This window comes from Hipposideros armiger, unplaced genomic scaffold (assembly GCF_001890085.2).
Source record: "Hipposideros armiger isolate ML-2016 unplaced genomic scaffold, ASM189008v1 scaffold_403, whole genome shotgun sequence".
Lineage (NCBI taxonomy): Eukaryota > Metazoa > Chordata > Mammalia > Chiroptera > Hipposideridae > Hipposideros > Hipposideros armiger.
This window is the reverse complement of record NW_017731753.1, coordinates 57,846-76,817: the sequence shown is the minus strand read 5'-3', so window position 1 is coordinate 76,817 and position 18,972 is coordinate 57,846. Positions and strand designations below refer to the sequence as shown.

Below are 18,972 nucleotides of genomic sequence, written 5' to 3'. Positions count from 1 at the left end.
ACATCTCTTGGCAACCGTCGGAGTTATTGCAAGAGAAAAATGTATGTATCAGTTCCTGTTTTGTTAGGCATGGAGAATGCTTATTGTGGAACTCCAATACAACTCAAAAAATTATTAGAATATGAATAATAGGAAATTGCTATAATGAGTAAAGAATTAGAAAGAGGAAGATATATCCACTTTAATTTTTTGTTGTTGTAGCTGTTCTTTCAATGTGGCTTTGTATACAACAGAGAAACAAACTGTTGTAGCTAACTTTGATTATTAGACTACAAACTCTCTTAACCAATGGTGTGTCTCTAACTAGTCTCTGTCACATGCTCACTGTTCCACATGAGCTGACTTGCCCACACACAAGAAAACCAAAATGTTGCCACTACGAGGTCAGTCAATTAAGTTTGCGAACTTGTTGCAACGATGGTATCAGAGGAATTATTCATTATGAATTTGTACCAACTGGACAAACAGTTAACCAAGTTTACTATTTGGAAAACCTGTGTGAAAAAGTTAGATGACATGAACATTTTGCCAACAATTCATGGCTCTTGCATCATGACAATGCACCAGCTCACACGGCAGGGAGTTTTTAGCCAGTCAATAAATAACTGTATTGGAACACCCTCCCTAATCACCTGATCTGGCCTCCAGTGACTTCTTTCTGTACCCAAAGATAAAAGAAATATTGACAGGAAGACATTTTGATGACATTCAGGACATCAAGGGTAATACGACGACAGCTCTGATGGCCATTCCAGAAAAAGAGTTCCAAAATTGCTTTGAAGGGTGGACTAGGTGCTGGCATCAGTGCATAGCTTTCCAAGGGGAGTACTTATAAGGTGATTGTAGTGATATTCAGCAACGAGGTGTGTAGCCCTTTTTCTAGGATGAGTTCGTGAACTTAATTGTTTGACCTCATATTTGTTGTCCTGCATTTCCCTGACCCTATCTATCAATGTCGCCCCTAGTTTTCTTAGATACACGGCTGTCTGTATTACTGGTCTACAAGAGTCTGTGGTAGAGAAGATGGGCCTCCAGTTAGGATTAGGAAAATACTGTGGCTTCCCCACAATCATAACAATCATATCTATTACGGACAACAAACATTCCCCTATGTTCCCAAGATTAGGCACTGCCAAAGCCCTTGATCACCTTACATTTTCTTGGGATTTATCTGGAAACACAGTGCACTTCTCTTTCATTTTACTATTACCCTAGTTGACATATAAGAATTTACATAATTAGGCATTCATCTTATTTGTTGATACAGTACAGATGGAAGAGCCTAACAATGTGTTTGGTGTTAAGATACCAAGAAAAGCCTGGATGCACTATGAAACTGTCTAATGTCTATGAACAGGCCAAATACTGTGATTTCAACAAATGAGGTAAGTTCACAGGAGGAAGACTGTATACATCCACCAAGGATGAAACTGGGGCAAAGGTAGCTTCTCCCATTTTTCCTAAGAAGGTCTCCACTTTGTGTCATGGGGCATGGGTTTTTATGGTTTGACTAGGAAAGGAGGATGACAAATTGGGGGAGAGCTGAAATATTATAAAGATTGGGTAAAATAAAGCTTTGATATATATATATATATATATATATATATATATATATATATATATACACATATATATTAAACATTATGATATTCATTTAGCCATTAATATATGCACTTAATAAATATTTATTAAGCACTATATATCTGCTCTAAAGTACTTGGATAAAGCAGTGAACCAAATAGGCACAAATCTTTGACCTGATAAGAGCTTACATACTAATTGACAGTGGACAATAAATATAATAAGTACATTATTCAGTATATTAGAAGGTAATTATTCTTAGGAGAAAAGTCATCAGGTAAGGAATGTGGAAATTGAAATTCTAAATTCACTGGTTGCAGTAAGCCTCATGAGGGGCTGCCATCTGAGTAAAGCTTAAGGAAACAAATCATGTACACATCTGAGGAAAGAGTATTCCAGGCAGAGAGGAGAGTCCATGCAAAGTCCTAGAGGTGGGAGTGAGCCTAGTATATTCAAAGTATAGTAAGGGCAGGGCTGAAACCAGGTTAAGGGGAGTGAATTACTTACTGTGGGAGGAAAAAATACTAAAAAAAACAATCAAGATGAATAACATTGTAAATCAATATTAAAAAATATTAAAGTCAAAGTAATAAACAAAATCCATGGTCAAAGAAATTTCAATGTTTTAAATAAGACAGGATCTGACCCAGCATTTGTACAATCCTGTTTCACTTGCCTGGCTCCAATAAAATATATTGATAAAAACAAGGCTGCCAGCCTGCGGGTCACAGTTTGTCAGTTTTATCTTTTTAATACTGCATTTATTAAATATATTATTTATTACTTGTTCTGCTTACTGAGTTTTTTTTAGCAACTCTAAATGTTGCACCCAGGTGCCTCCGTTGCCTCACCGTCGTCCCAGCCCTGCCAAGGAGGCCAATGTGGTTACACAGGAGGGGATGGCAGCAGGAGATGAGGTCAGAGAGGGACCTGGAGGCCACATTTCATAGGGCTGTGTCGCCATTCTAAGGATCCTGCCTGTCAATCTAAATGAAATGCACCACCGCAGAAAAGTTTTAAACAGAAAAACCAGCCACCTTATCTCAATTTACATTTTTTTAAATGATGAGGAAAAGGAGAAGAAACAGGGAGAATGATTAAGAGGATGTTCATAATGATCCAGAGGAGAGATGAGGGTGGCTTGGACCAGGGTGGTAACATGAAGATGGTGAAAAGTGGTCAGATTCTGGCTATATTTTGGAGGTAGAGCTAATGTGATTTGTGTTGTATTGGACATAGCTTGTGAAATAGGAAGTAAGGGTGATTCCAATGTTTTTACCAGATAAACCAGAGAGATGGAGATGTCATTATCAGAGGAATGCTGTCTATAGAGCAGGTGTGGAGAGTGAGCCATTTTGGATGTTTTGATTTGAGGTATCGATTAGCTAATCAAGTGAAGATACTCAGTGGGCAGATGGTATTCATGTATAAAGTTGAGGAAGCGATTTCAGCTGGAGACATAAATCTGGATGTCATCTTGAAATTTCTAGAGATAACTTATTCCTTTCTTCCAACTCCAGATACTGAAGCCATTCTTCTGTGAACTAAAATTGAAAAACATTTTATGGAGAATATCTCTCTTCCTGAGATAGGACTGTGTTAACCTCCACTCTTTCAAGGCTCTTCAGTAGCCTAGGAGTTTGTTCAAAAACAAAAGAAACTGGAGTCTTTACCTGAAATGCCTTTGGTGGAATCTCTGTTTCACGGAGGTTTTAATTTTTAGCATTTTTTTCAATTTAATTGTTGGCAAGAAATGTCAAGTTAGAGAAGATGACAGGGTCAAAATTTTAACATCCAGATCCCACCACAAATGTGTCATTTCCCAAAATATGCATCACATTTTCTGCCGCATAGAAGGCGCTAATAGAATTACAATATCACTAAACAGCTCCGCAGTGGAAAAATTGGAGAGAGAGAGTGAGGAAGGAAGGGAGGGAGGGAGAGAGAGACAGAGAGAGAGAAAACTCTCCCCAGAAATATTTATTTAAAATAAAGTTCTGTCATTTTATATCAGTGTTCAATAAATGGTAATAAGTTTTTAGCCAATTTTCATGTTTTATGAATATATAAACATGGCCACTTAGACTGATTTTCAAATTTAGGCATTTGGTCATACACTGTGGCTACTGTTAAAAAGTATAAAAATCATACATCAGGCTAAGATGACAAGTTCCTTGTGACAAACCATGTGATTAGCTTCTCTGGGTTAAGAAAAGATGAACTGTTTTGATTTACTCTTCATGACAAGATCCAGTCTGCTGACTGCTAAGAAAAAGAGACAAGAGTGGGTGCAGCAAAATATTCACATTAACTATTAAACTTGCATAATGACAAAGCACCCTTGACAAAACTGATCAGGTCCTGAGAAGATTCAAGGCCACAGATATATCATGGACCAGTTTGAGCTCCTAGCTCAACTTTTCAAAACCAAATCCGATCAGTGTTGTATGGTTTATATGTTCCTACATGGATTACTTTCTCATCAGTTGATGCCATTTACCCATATTTTGTTTAATAGATTAAAGTAAGAGCTGATAATACCTAAATATTGAAAACAACAATCTCTCTTTGTTGTCATATTCCACTCCAAAATAGAAGTATATCATTATCATAGGAAGTCTAGCTATAGAAGAAATTTAGGTTTTTCTATATTAATTAACCCTCTTAATAGTGAAGCATGATTTCTAATCAAATCCACATTATTCTATAATTTCATATTCTATCCAGTTTTCTTTATACTTTGCACTCTAAATGTTAAAATACTTTATAAAATTTTATACATCTTTAAATTATTTTTTCAGCTTTTATAAAGTAATTAAAACACAACAAAATACAAGAAAGAGTGTCTTTGTGGGATACACAAAGGACATATTAAATGTTTATTTAATCAGTTATTTATTTTAAATACTTTATTAAATCAATAAATATTTTATGATAACACTAGCACTGCAGCAAAAAAATGCTACTGTTTTAAAAAATATGAGTTGGCTTATTGAAATAAGAAATACTTTTCCTGCATACAACATATATTACAGACACAGCTAAGAGTAATGCTGACTTTAAGCAACTGCTTTTAAAATATTTACTTCTCTTTTTAAACCATGAAGATAGCTAGTTAGTGTTACTTAAAATGAGATGAAAATTAAAGATAAATATTCCCTAGCCCAAGTTAAAACATAAAACAAAAAGCATAACTTAGGAAACCATTAAAAATCAACAAAATTAGACTTGCAAACACTCTGCTAAAACATATGCTAAACTGTTCCTTACAGAAGTACTGAATATTCATTGAAGTATAATTCATATGATTTTAATTTCTACAATACTACTTTAAGAATGGGGACAAGTTAATATGAAAATAGGGAAACAATAGATCATAGCTCTTCTTCCGCATTTAAGAAGGCAAACGCATGATGATAATAACAACATAGTACAAATTATCAACCAGACACTGAAAGTTACCTCTGGAGAATATTTTATATAAGAGAGCAGGTAGAGTCAAAGATAGACATGACAACTCAATGAGACCCAAATGTAAATGATAAAACCATCGACAAAAGCCTTGAAGGGAAAACACTTTTCCCATCGCGGGATGATTTGTACTGGCCTCCAGGTGTAATATTATGTGCACTGATGAGCTGATCAACAGAACAGAACTTCTACCCAGCTGTAATCAAGAGTGATTGATGGTTGGGACAAAAAAGTTGATTATCATGACAAGTTCACTGATGCAGAGAAAATAAGCTGTGCTTGGGAAATGGGTAAAACCTGTTCAGAGACTACCTTCTGGAACCTTATTTATAAAGAAATATAAGAGAAGGCTTAAAGTGGTACAGGCGGACCTGATATTCCAATAAATCTGATAAGAATAAATTTGCCATATATCAATTTCCACAGGTTTCCTATGCAAGGAATTCAAAAGATCATTTAGGCCCAAGAAAAAGTAAACTATAGAACACCAGATTATGTGTGTGATTCTTAAAAGTTATCTCTCTGCTTCTCAAAGTATCACTGAATGTCATGCATGGACACAGAAAATCAAACTTTCGTAGCATACCATGTCTCCATTTGCTCTCCTCAGCTCTGTCCTCACAAGGAACGAGTTCCCCAAATGACTGCAACCTTTACCTCGATCAGATTCAATTTACATCAAAGCACAGATTTGGACTGAGACAACAGATTCCAGAGGCGGCATTCTGCATTTAAAATGAGGTTTGGCAGGCTTGAGAAAGGTGAACCTGGGCCAGAATCATGGGTCTAAGTAGAGTGTCCTAAAACAGTAGCTAGACTGTGCAGAGAATCATAGAATAGGAAGGAATATGTCCACCTTTTCAAGTTCTGCTTCTAATGTCATCAAAGAAATTCCAGTAATGGGACCCCAATGTAGTGTGCAATTTACAGCATGCCTCATACAATTTCATTCTCCTTAAGCTGGCGATGCAACCAAACGCATCCACTTCTGAGTCACCATAAAAAACTTTGAGTGTGAAGAAGGTAAAATGAATGGGTAGACTCATTTCGTCTATCTAGAGATCTTTGGACACGTGGACACTTGAGAAAGGTAAATGCATTATGTCACAATTACTCCAGTTAATTTAATGCAGAGAATAGGACACAGCAGAAGACACGATACTAAATAGCAACTGTTAAAAAAGGCAGGACACAAAGGGCCCCCAAACCCAAAAAGACTCAAGAATAGCCACTGATATGAATTACCTTTTTCTCAATTTCCTTTGCTTCTCTGTCCAGGAACAAGTCCCTCTAGTGTCCTCACTTCCAGACCGGTGGTGAAACTGATGATTTATTAAATGTTAGAAAGAAATAGAAGAAAAAGGGTGAAGGGCCTGATGGTGACTACAATGAATGGAAAGGGATGAACAAATTTTATTTTTGAGACCTTCGATTATTGGTGAACATTAATCCAGTTTCTATGTTTGGTTTCTGCAAGTATTGTTAGTGCTAAGTAATACTTTGAGAAATGAATATAATTGTCAAAAGAAATACAAAACAATTGATGGCATTTATACTAGAGATGTATATCAAGCAATTTCTGAGCAACTGGGTTATATCAAGGATTTTCTTCCATGGCTAATACGGATTTCATTAGTCAGACAGTAATGAGGTTGCTGGTATGCTCTGAAATCTTTAGGTTATAATCATAAAGTTAAAATTGGGGATTTGCGAACTATACTGATTTTTTTTTTAAACACAAAATGCAACACAGGTCGCTACATGACAAGCTTTCAAAATCATAACAATCAGTTTCTAGGCTGTGCTCAAGTCTAATCTCACCTATTCATTTCCCTTTCAGGTCATGGGCATTTTCATTGTTAGATTTTAGGGAACCCTTGGTTAGGATATACATCTTTCATTGCAGCGGAATCAGGCACTGGGGAAAAGATAATGTAAAATTCCATTTCTATCAAAATGCAGCAACAATTATTCTAAATGCTCTTAGTGGAGCTGAAACTTGGACCATCTCAGAAATTCTTTCTTCTACCTTCATTTGCTTGTTAAGGCAATAAACAAAAATGTTTCCTGTCTTGAGGACTCATTTAGTCAACATTTATTGAGTGATATCTAAGACTTGTAGAGCTTTCCTAAATTAATAGGCTTCTTGCCTCATCTTTCAGGGACATGTGGACAACGTTTAGTTCATTTAACTGGAAATAGACCTCTTGTTTCACCGTGTTCCACTCTCCCCATCACATTCTGTCCTTCCATGCTTTGCCCATGCTTAACCCTCTTCTCAAACTCTTGGCATTCAATAGGTGGCACTTGATGAAACAGACTCAGCACAGATTCTCTTTTGCCCCCTTCAATATGTAACTACAATATTGTTGCCTTTTAAATGGTTCTCTATTTTGAAACATGTTCCCATATTTTAGCTATCTGTATTACTAGCAATCTAGCTGCGAGTATGATACTGGTATTAACCTTGATTAACTTCTGTATTCTGTGTAGAACTTAAGTGACCAATTGTCTTAGCAGAAAACAGTCAGCTGATGCCAATGTAAGTCTCAAAATAAATTTCTCTTAGGGCATGCCACCTGAGATGGTAAATAAAAGTGCTATGCTGGAATTTAAGAGCCCTGATTCCAGTCCTACTAGCTGTTTCAACAGCTTAAAGACCTTGAAAAAGTCAACTAAGTAGTCTGACCTTTGGTTTTTCCATCTTTACAGTCTATAAAATAGACAGAATGGCTTCCTAGACATCTCAAAGTCCTAATATATAATATATCAATCTTTGAGGTGCTCATAACACTCCATAGAAATACAAATATCTCTTTGATTACTGACAGTTACGTACACATCTACTCATCATATCTAAAATTGACTTTTTCTTTCTAGATTTTCAAGGTCATATTTTCCATGTCTGGGAGAATTCAATAGAAAGTGAATTCTATTATTTTGTTTTTCTTTGTGTTCAAAAAAAAGCCCAGAGAAATAGAGACTCTTTTATAAAGATTTCTCTTTTTTCAGTCCCTTACTCTTCATCCCATCTACACATGAAACTCTGAAATATCAAAGACTGATTCAGAGTCCTGAAATGTTCCAATATTGAAGTTTTATTTTTAAAAGCCTTTCAAAGATGTACACTGCTTAAATAGATTCCTATACTCTTGACTGGCTCATTTTCTCCTGAAATATGTAGCAGCCAGACCCAATATTTCCTGCTTGGTCCTTCTGTTCCAGTTTTATTTTCTGAGGATTCCTGACAGAGCTGTGGGCTCCATTTAAGAAGTGGAGGCTAGTGAAGCTGAGGAATAAAATATGGCTTAAATGTACATTCAGATATAATCCCTTCAAAAGAGATGACCCAGTCACTTATTTCAAACTAGCCTCAACCTACAGTCAGTCCATCACCACACACTCTAGTACTAGCTCCTCACATGGGGGTTACCTGACAACCTAACTAAACCTCATCAGGTCCCAGACACGTTCCCTCTTTTATAGAAGCTGATGGCCTGTCATAGAATTGCTTTTGAAGAAGAAAAGCACCCAGTGGGAAGGCCGTGGTGTACAGGCCAAAGCTCTAAATAGGTCCGTGAGTCCTGGAGATTAACAGAGGACGCTCTCTTATGAAAGAGATGTTTCAAAGCAGCCTGAAAATTTAATTTATAATTGGGTCCCTCAGATCCTTTGGGACTTAGCGGCAGCAGCAATAGACTTAAAGAGGATGAGAGTTTTTAATAAATGCAGCTTTACCAGGGATAAGTTGTCCCTGCAGTTTTGGAAAGGTAAAAGGTAAAGATTTGCCAGGAGTGAGAACCTCAAGTCAACATAAAAATGCACTAAATATGATACTTTCAATAGGGTAGATCCCTTTAAATACTTCTCTTAAAGATAGAAAAGATCTTTTCAAACCTTTATATTTCTTAAGAATTTAATATTGATAAAACAATTGTAACTGCATTCTTTGCCCCATAAAATAAAAATGACCTTTCCATTGCATTCACCATACAGTTGATAATCCAATTGCCTACACGTTGTAGTTTATAATCCTTACAACATGGCTGTAAGGAAGGGCTAGTCATTGTAAATGAGATGATTATAGAACCGGTAAGTTCAATGAAGAACTCAAGGACAGGCGACCAATTAAGAGAAGACAGGTATAGACAGCAGCTAGTTTAATTCCTAATCCGATGGTTTTCCTATCATTTCACTCGGCTTCTGTGGATACTGTTTTTAGGTTTGGGGTTAGATACATTTCCTCCATGTGTAGATTTTTCTTAACATTTCTCCTACTATATGTAATAAGATGCTGAAATCTGAATGTGACAACGATACGAACTCTCCTGGGTATGTTTTGAAGACTGCAGACAGCAAGATATTTTTAGAAAATTACAACTGAGGCCTCCAAATGAAATTGGTAATTTGGGTCAAAACATGCAGTTTCAAAACCATAATATAATAGCAGATGTAACCATTCCTTTTCCCTTTATAAAATTTTAGCATGCTTATAAAGGAAATTTAGAAAATAAAAGTAGAAATATATAAAAGACTAGTTCTTCAACTCCAGTATAACCACTACTAGCTTTTGTTTTTCTCTCCCTCTAAGCAATTTTTCCCTTAAATAACAGCCCCCACAGATAATATTTATTTAAATACATAAAAGATGTGTCTTAAGACATGACATTAACAAAGTATAATTATCTAATTTGGTCATTTGGTAGGAAAAGAAATATTCCTATTCACATCTTCATCACTATATTGCCTCATATGGTTATGGAACTCATGACAGAGATATGAATTAAATTTAGATATATTGCTTAGTTTCACTACATTTCTGGGTTCTAAAATGCAGATCAAGAATAATGACTTCTATTTTACAACACTATCAGAAAATGTATTAATTATATTGATGATGATCCCAAGGAGCCCCCCTTTAGTGGGGGCGGGGTGGGGGAGGGGGGCAGTGTGAGGCCTCTAAGCAATGTTATCTCCTAATGAGGTTGTTTTCCCTTCCATTTATCAGACAGTCCCCTGTACTAATTGATGCTCGACAGTCCTGAGTCCGAAAAGACATGTGGCTACTGTATCATAGTTCAGGAATTTGCATTTATATTTACATTTTCACCATGTTTATGATTGAATTGGGAATGTGGCTGAATACCAGTGAAGCTGTTTGAGAAGTATTGCCCATCCCTGTGGGTGAGGCCTCGCCTGGGCTGTGAATGACTTTCCAGGACCGCTCTGACCGCATCCAGTTAGTTCCATAAGGGAAGGAACCCTCACACCCTCTCTCTGGGTAGCCTGAATGGGCAGGAAACACACAGATTTCCATCCACGTCATTATTGTAGAATCTGCTGGAATGGAATGTCTGGATGGACTTGCTTGCCCTACCCGAACCAGGTGAGGCAGCCACATTCAAGAAATGGACAGTGACCCTGTGAGGCCAGCTGCCAGTCAGGTGGCCTTGTATAAATAAATCCCCTACACTCTCCACACTTCAGTTTCTACGTGTGAAATTAGCAAACGTTTCCTTCTGTCTCTAACATATTAAGAAACACTATTGTTAGAAGGTTAACCATAGTGACTCTTAGATGCTGCAATGGTATGATGCTTTAGTTTGGGCCTGAGATCTTATGTCCCATTCTATAAACAGTCATTGAGTAATCATTCTCCACCTCGCTTAATAATCTTACATCCATGCTGGTGCTGCTATAAATTGTCTTTCGAAGGCACACTTACTAACTTGCCCAGGCCAGTAGTAATTTATGCTTATTTTAAGATGCTGATAAAATAATTGGGCAAATTACAACCTTTCAGTCTTTAATGGGAAGCTTTTTGCATAACCCCATGCGTGTTTCATATAAATGTGAAGAATGGTTTTGTTTTGTTTTTAAAGAAAAGCGTACACCAGGAGAAGGCAACCTGATTTTAAATACATACACTATAATGTGGCATTTAAAAAGATATCTGCAGGGCCAAAAATGGAAAATGTACTTTACTGGAAACAAGTATGACATACCACCAAGCTATATAGTTTATAATACAAAGGGTTAAAAAATACAAAGCTCAGAGGAAAAGGAAATTGAATTTTCATGATGCAGAGATGAAAAGAACTATAAGATATCATTTTCATTGGAAGGGAAAGAAGCTTTGAAATGTAAAAAGCTTCATAAGGCAAAAGTACTTTACTATGTGATACAGAATTCAACCAAGCACACAAGTGAATCGCAGTGTTACACTTCCAGAAAGATTCTAGGTTTCAGAATGGAAACATAAAGATAAATTCCAGATTTACCTGGAGAGAGCAGAGACAATTGCATTAGGGTTATAAAGTCTTTTCTTGGAATTAAAATGATCCAATATGACATATAGAAATACAAAATATATAAATATATAAATACATAATATATATAATACATAAATATATATATATATATATATATATGTATGTATATCTCTATTTTCTCCTTATCTACAGATTCTTTTCTTATATATGAATGAATGGATGACAAATTCAATTGATCTTGGTATTCAGTTTTAAATATTTCATAAAATTAGTTATTTATAGATTTGACTAATCAATAAGTAAGCACATCTAATATTTCCAGCACATTAGTTCCCTTATTGACATAATAATGCTACAGAGATGTTTTTTAAGTCTCTAAGGGAGTTTTTACTCCTGTATTTCAATTTTGCAATAATTATAATTTGTAAATCATAGTTTAAAAGGTTGCTATGTCATTTATAAACTCAATTACATTGGGGCTTGCAACTTTTTTTTAAAACACCAATTTAAAAAATTAGCACTGCATAGTGAATGTATGTATATTCAAGTTCAAGATAAGGAAAAATGTGAGGGCAGTATATTCATATGTGTTCAGTTTATATAGACCTATGAAACTGGACTGGGTGAGTATCTGATAAATTCTGGTGGTCATGAAATTCAGTTCAAACCTAAATCAAATGTCCAAATGACTATCTGTGGTAGGCAGAAGAATAATATTTAAGTCCTAGTCCCTGGGAATTATGTATATGTGATGCTACATGCCAAAGGGGCATTAAGTTAGCAGATGACATTAAATTGCTAATTAGCTGAGTTTAAACAGAGAAATTACTCTGGAATATACAGGTGGGTCCACTGTGATCACAGAGTCCTTAAATGTGGAAGAGGGAGGCAGGGGAGTGAGAATCAGAGTAATTATCAATAGATGGAGAAAGACTCGATTGGTCATCGCTGGCTTTGAAGATGGAAAGGAGTCATGAGCCAAGGAAAGAAGGCAGCCTCTAGGCAGTGGTTCTCAACCTTCCTAAATCCGCGACCCCTTAATACAATTCCTCATGTTGTGGTGACCCCCAACCATAAAATTATTTTCGTTGTTACTCTATAACTGTAATTTTGCTACTGCTATGAATCGTAATGTAAATATCTTTTTGTTTTCCAATGGTCTTAGGCGATCCCTGTGAAAGGGTCGTTCGACCCCCAAAGGGGTCGCGGCCCACAGGTTGAGAAACCCTGCTAGAGGTTAGAAAAGAAAGGCAGAACTCAACTCTCCCCTAGAGTTCGTTCTCCTCCAAAAGGAACACAACCCTGCCAATACCTTGATTTTAGCCCAGTGAGACCTATTTCTGTGTTCTTATCTCCAGAACTATAAGATGATACATTTTTGTTGTTTTAAACCACAAAGTATGTAGTAATTTGTTACAGCAGCAATAGAAGATTAATACAATAACCATCTAGTGAATGTTCATGCCTGCCATGGTTTAATTATGACCCAGATTGATTAGTCTAAATTTCTCAAATGTTATTTTCTTTTTACCACATGCTAGACAAACCTGAAAGCAAAGTTGTGAGAACGAGATTGTCCCTATTAAATATACATTAATTCCTACATCACCTTCATTAGCAAAATAAATTGCTTCTTTCTTACCAAGGAAATCGCATAAGATTACATTTTAGAAAAGAAGTATGTAAATGTTCTTTATGTTTTTTATGTTATTGTTAATAATCACATATGGAAATATATAATGCATTTTTAAAGCATATCTGACAATATTGCTAAGGTCTTTAAACATAACTTTTATATCCATCTATAAGATCAGAAACACTAAAAAATAAAAATAAAAACTGTCTTCAAGTGGTGAGTGACCCATCACTGGGGATAATCAAGCAAAAGAGCTACGCTGATATGGCAGATGGTTTTATTACATTTAGTGGGAGATCAGGTTCAATGAGTTTGAAGTCTTTTTCTAAGTCCCAGTTTACAGGAAGTTTTAATACAGAGGAAAATATTTACAGTAAAATTATTGGCAGGAGGGAACTTAGATGTAAGAAGCTGGCAACATGGCTCTTGGGAGACCTTTGCATCATTATAAGCTCAGTTCCACAGGGAAATATCAGTAAGATTTAAGAAGAAGAAAAAGGAACCAATAAAGAGCCACTTAAACTTATAATTACATACCTATATGATTGTTTGGTGAGTGTTTAAAAATGACCAAAATCGCAACTACAGTTGATTGACCGACACAGGGGTTGGTGGCACTGATGCCCTGCACAGTTGAAATTCCACGTATAAATTTTGACTCCAAAATGCTTAACTCCTAATAGCCTACTGTTGCCTGGAAGCCTTATTGATAACACAAACAGTTGATTAACACATATTTTGTATATTATATGTACTATATGTATTACTGTATTCTTATAATAAAGCTAGAGAAAAAAGCGTTATTAAAAATCATAAGGAAGAGAAAATACATTTACTATACTGATTGAAAAAAATCCATGTATAAGTGGACCCGAACAGTTCAAACCATGTTATTCAAGGATCAACTGTGTTGAGATCAGGGACCACTTTGATAGGATGGGGTCCCTTGTTTGCCTAGAGTGCCAACAAGGTGTTCGATTCCTATTTCTTTCAATCTGGTGTTCCGTCTCTTTTCTGTATTTCTCAGGACCAACTCCACACCTATGCAGGCTAGGGGTGGTGGCATTATTGCTCACCTTGACCACAAGCCAACATTAGCTTCACTGTGATGAATTGAGAGTCCACCCTGCCCCTTAGAAAATGTAAGAAAGATGGGAGTAACTCTCTGGGAATAATTTGCAAAGCACTGGTCAGGTCCACAAATGTCTCCCTTCTGTCACATTCTTCACAAAAGTTTCATTCGTTAGGGGCTTGAGTGCTTTGAGGTCTTTAGAACCCCTGTGAAAATGCTAATACTTCTAGGAAAGCAAATTGAGAGCTCCAGCAAAAGTATAATCATGGACATAAGGGCTGATCTAGAATTGGGCACCACCAACGCAGGCAAAAATAATCTACAAAGCAAAAATATTGACCATGAAATATAATCTGGGGCCAATCTTATTTCAACGGTGTGACTTATTGAAAATGCCATTGTTCCTAAATTGATTATTCCCCAAAGAGAAAGTATATTACCTAAATTTAGCATTTAGTCTCAAGAGACTAAAAAAATACCATAAACGGCAAGTATATAAGGCTGCATATGTGCAATTTTTCCATAGTAAAAAACCAAACTTAACATAATAAACTCCAAAATTAAAGCACATAAGGAGTTAAAATGTTATCTTTGAATTTTGACATGCTCCATTATTGCAGAAAAATGTTAAAAAAATATCTTTTGTGAGATTAGAACAGCATAATACATTTTTTTTTAGTGCATACTAAATGATAAACTTACATCGGAATTAAATCTCAACTGGCAAATGTTGCATGATATAATTTGCTTTCTTCGATGAGGAAGAGGAACCCCGAATGTATGATTTATTACAGCTTTCTGAATCGGGTCCATCTGCAATGAGAAAAAAAATACAACAAATAGAAATAAAGCTTGTCAGTTCCATTGGAATGTTGCCTATTTCATTAAAGAGCCAATCTGTACAGCTTCAATCTACTGCTCACATTATAAAAGCCATTTTTATTCTAAGAAATTGTATTTTTACTTTCTCAAAAAATAGAAAACAATAAGCTTGAAGCTTGCTATGATAAGGAAAATAATAAATGCACCCGTCAGAGTCTGCATACTAACTGTGTTCCCCATTTAGGATCAACAGTTGTTTCAGTTTGGTAATCCTAAAATATAATTAAAAGTTTATCAAAACACAAGTTATTGCAAACTCCAGTATCTTGCACAGAAGTGTGTCTATCCCATTGCCCCAAATGGACTTCAAAATAGATTTGGTCACATGATCATCTCTGAAAGTAAATAATACACCATTATCCAACCTTAACCTTCTGCTGTGTTTGGTATCTTCTACCTTAAGAATGTAGTATATACTTCCTGCTTTCCAAGAATTCAAACATATGGATCTGTCAATTCATTTATCAACCATTTATTGTCTACCTAATAATAGATAGTGTGATCTTATGGACTTATGACTTGAGTTTCCAAAAGTTTGGGTCAGATATCAGTTCTCTCTCTCCATCTCATTTTCCCAGGACAGGACAAGCGACACCAAAAACATAATGTCAACAATCCAGCTCTAATAAAACTCTTCACCAAGCTCTGTCCTACAGTCCATATCAATAGTACTACACTGTTCAAGCCAGATACAATTTTTGATCTGCTTCTTAATCCTTGTGTAACCTCCTTGCATATCTGTGTCTATATCTTAAGGTTGTGATGAGGTTTAAAAGTGTAATTCGTGAAATTTACTCAGCACAGGCAGCACTAGGCATATTAATAAGTCAGTACCTATTGGCTATTATGTTTTCTCTGTTGCCACACATGTGAAGATCAAGGTGAACATGAGCCTCACACTCCTATAGTCATTGTTGGCACACTACCCATTTCTGAAGTGGCCAAGAAACATGTCAAAATAATTTAAATGTTCTACGTATAGTCATGACTTCTGTTGATTGCCTGAAAATTTGGAATTCTTCACTCTCATCAGATACAAAGTTCTTATAAAAGTCCTCAGAATGGGTGAGATATTTCAGAAATGATTTGACACACACACCCAAATGCTAAGAATATGTCTGTAAAATGATACTTTAATATCTAGCTTCTGTGATACACTATAGTGTGTTAATTCCTCCCTAAATAAGTCATTGATAAAGACTACCTGTTTTTGTGTATTTCAAATCATCAAAACCACCTAACTCTTAGCCTCGCTTTACTGGAACATAGGAGGAAGTTTCTGTCTATATTCACAACTCCTCATGGGTTATCTAGGTATTCTTAATTTAGTACTCCAAGGAACAACAACAATAGTATTCAATATTTATTAAGTACCTTTTATGTGCTCAGTAGGCTAAGTGGTTTATATATTAAACAGTTACAATGATCAAAAAGAACTCATGGTGTAATCATTTTTATCTTCCACCGTCACTTCAAATTTTTTATCTGATATGAATCCTTGCCCAGATTCTAGATGAAACTCAGCTCTCCATGATTTTTCTGGTCACTTCCAGGTATTAACAAATTCTAGTATCCCCTCTCCCCTTACTAGTGAGTTCTACCTTACTGTCTTTTTAACCAGTTTTATTTAGGTATAATTTACATACAATAAAATTCACCAATGTTAACATTGGAATTACCCGGAACAGCTCCCTCCTGCCCCCCGCTGGCCAATCCCTGCCTCCCAGCTCCAGCCTCTGAAACCACTGGTCTGCTTTCTGTTGTTCTATTTTTGCCTGTTCTCGAAGTTCATATAAAGAGAATTATACAATATGTGATGTTTTGTGCCTGCTATCTTTCATTTAGCATAATGCCTTTAAGGTTCAACCATGTTGTTGCATGTATCAGTAGCTTATTCCTTTTTATTGCTGAGTAGTATTCCTTTGTATGGATAGACCATGTGTTTATCCATTTGTCAGTTAATGAACATTTGAATTATTTCCAGTAAATTCTATAATATTTCCAATCTTAATATACAATCTAAAGTTAATTTCTAAATTCAGTTCAGCATCTTAATCCAAACATTGAAATTAATTTAAAATTACGGTTTCTTTTCCTTGGGTTGGGCTACTATCAAATAATAGTTTGAAAGGACACAGGGCATGCTACAGGATTCTAATCTCTCTCTCTCTCTCTCTCTCTATTCCCCCACACACACTGCACTCCAACTAACCCTTCAAACCTTTGTCAACCCCATCTCACCCCTAGTTCCTTAGACCCAACATGCACAATGCACAGAGCCTGAGAAAGCCAACAGCCACACAAATCTGTGAATCTGGGCTGTTTCAATAGCCTTCATTCTGTTTCCCAGGACCATTTTTATACTACTTTAAACATGCCATCACAATGCTTCTATGAAAACAATTACAGAGAAAATGGGTCAACAGTCAACAGCTAAAGAAAATTAAAAGCAGAAGCAGTCACTGACTTAGAGATAGTTGTCATGTTATGTGGCATCTGTTCTGTGCATAAATGGGGCCCATTTCTAGCAGGGGATAAAGTGAATTATGCCTACAGCCCACTTAGGAATATTGAAGTTGTCTTATAATAATACTATGAAATAAAAATGAATCACACATTTATAATAAAGATGCTCTCTGAAATGTGGTGCTGGGTATTTATCATACATTAATGAGCAGCATATTTTTTTGGTCTTTCAGTAACACTGGGGAAGCAGTGACCACACTCAATCCAAATTTGCGTAGGAGGTATTTGGGAACTAGACACCATGCAAATGTGGCATATTCTCTAGATTTAATTCTTTTATTTGAATTGAATGATGTTCTGATCACTGTAACTATAAAATCAAATTTCGCAATGCAAAGTCGTGTATTCTTCTTTGGAGACAATTTTATTTCCCAGTATACTTAAAAAAAATACACTTGACTGAATTATATTTTAAAAATGAATTTCACAAAATATCATTACAACAAAAGTATGTGTTTTTTTTATCATTTTTGGAATCTAGTACAACAAAATAAGTTTAATGCCTTTATTAATGAACATAAATCATATTCACCTCTCTAACATGTACATCTATAAATAGGTATATGGAAAAACATTTACAACAAAGAATTATGAAAGGGCAAAGTCTAAATAATAACCAGTCCTGTTGTTATATAGTTAATTAAATGAATCCACATGGTATGTAACTAAAAGTAGCATCTATTGTCAATTGTTCAAAAAGAAAGTCATATACGTTAATTTTCCTCCATGAACAAATAAGTCTGATCTGTCAAAACAATCACTCCATATTGTTTATATGCATATTATCATTAGGAGTTTTTCTACAAAATCAGTTTCAAGAGATGCCCATGTGTGTAGGCAAGAATAAAAGAGGGTTCTGGGGTCAAATAAGTTGTAGGAAACTTTGATATTACAGCTTGGATTGGAATTCACAGTGCACAATAAAATATTTAATTCTGTGAGATACCCCACAATAAAAAAATATGTTTTAAATAAATAATTTGTAAAATAATATAACCAAAGTCTTTTGTTGTTTTCTTCATTTGTTTTTAAATTTAGCATCCCTGGTTCAATGTATGCAGTTTAGAAAATAGTCATCTGGGAAAATAAAATCATTTTAAAATATGAATAAAACGCAAAGCCTAAAATGCCAGTACAAAAGTAAAGGCACTGGGCCAGCCGAGTGGCGCGATGGTTAAGAACTGGCTTGGACGCCAGAGGGTCCCGGTTCAGATCCCACATATGAGGGCCAGTGACACTGCCCTTTACAGCTAAGCTACTGAACAACAGCTCAACTTGGAGCTGGGCCGCTGTGAGTTGCCCGCGAAGGCCTAGGCTGCAGCCCCTGTGGCAGTGGGTTGCCATGGGCTACCGTATGTAGCCAGCAGCCACTGTGAGCGGCAGTCCAGGAGCTGGTGACTGATCTGCCTTGCCCGGGAAGAGCGCAATGATGGTGCCAACTTGGGTCAGTGAAGCAACGTCCCCCACAACTAGACTGAAGAACAAAATGACAGCAACTTGTCTGTTCCCTTTCCCCCAATTCCCCAGCACTG

At 36.0% G+C, this 18,972-nt stretch overlaps 1 protein-coding gene across 1 annotated transcript in view; it reads right to left on the bottom strand.

Annotated features, from left to right (window-relative positions):
- ZNF385D (zinc finger protein 385D) overlaps positions 1-18,972 on the bottom strand; it is a 169,201-nt gene that overhangs the window by 102,665 nt on the left and 47,564 nt on the right. Inside the window, exon 2 of the mRNA XM_019663737.1 lies at positions 14,735-14,845. Within this exon, the coding sequence (XP_019519282.1) occupies positions 14,735-14,845 (111 nt within the window). The remainder of the gene's footprint in view (positions 1-14,734; positions 14,846-18,972) is intronic.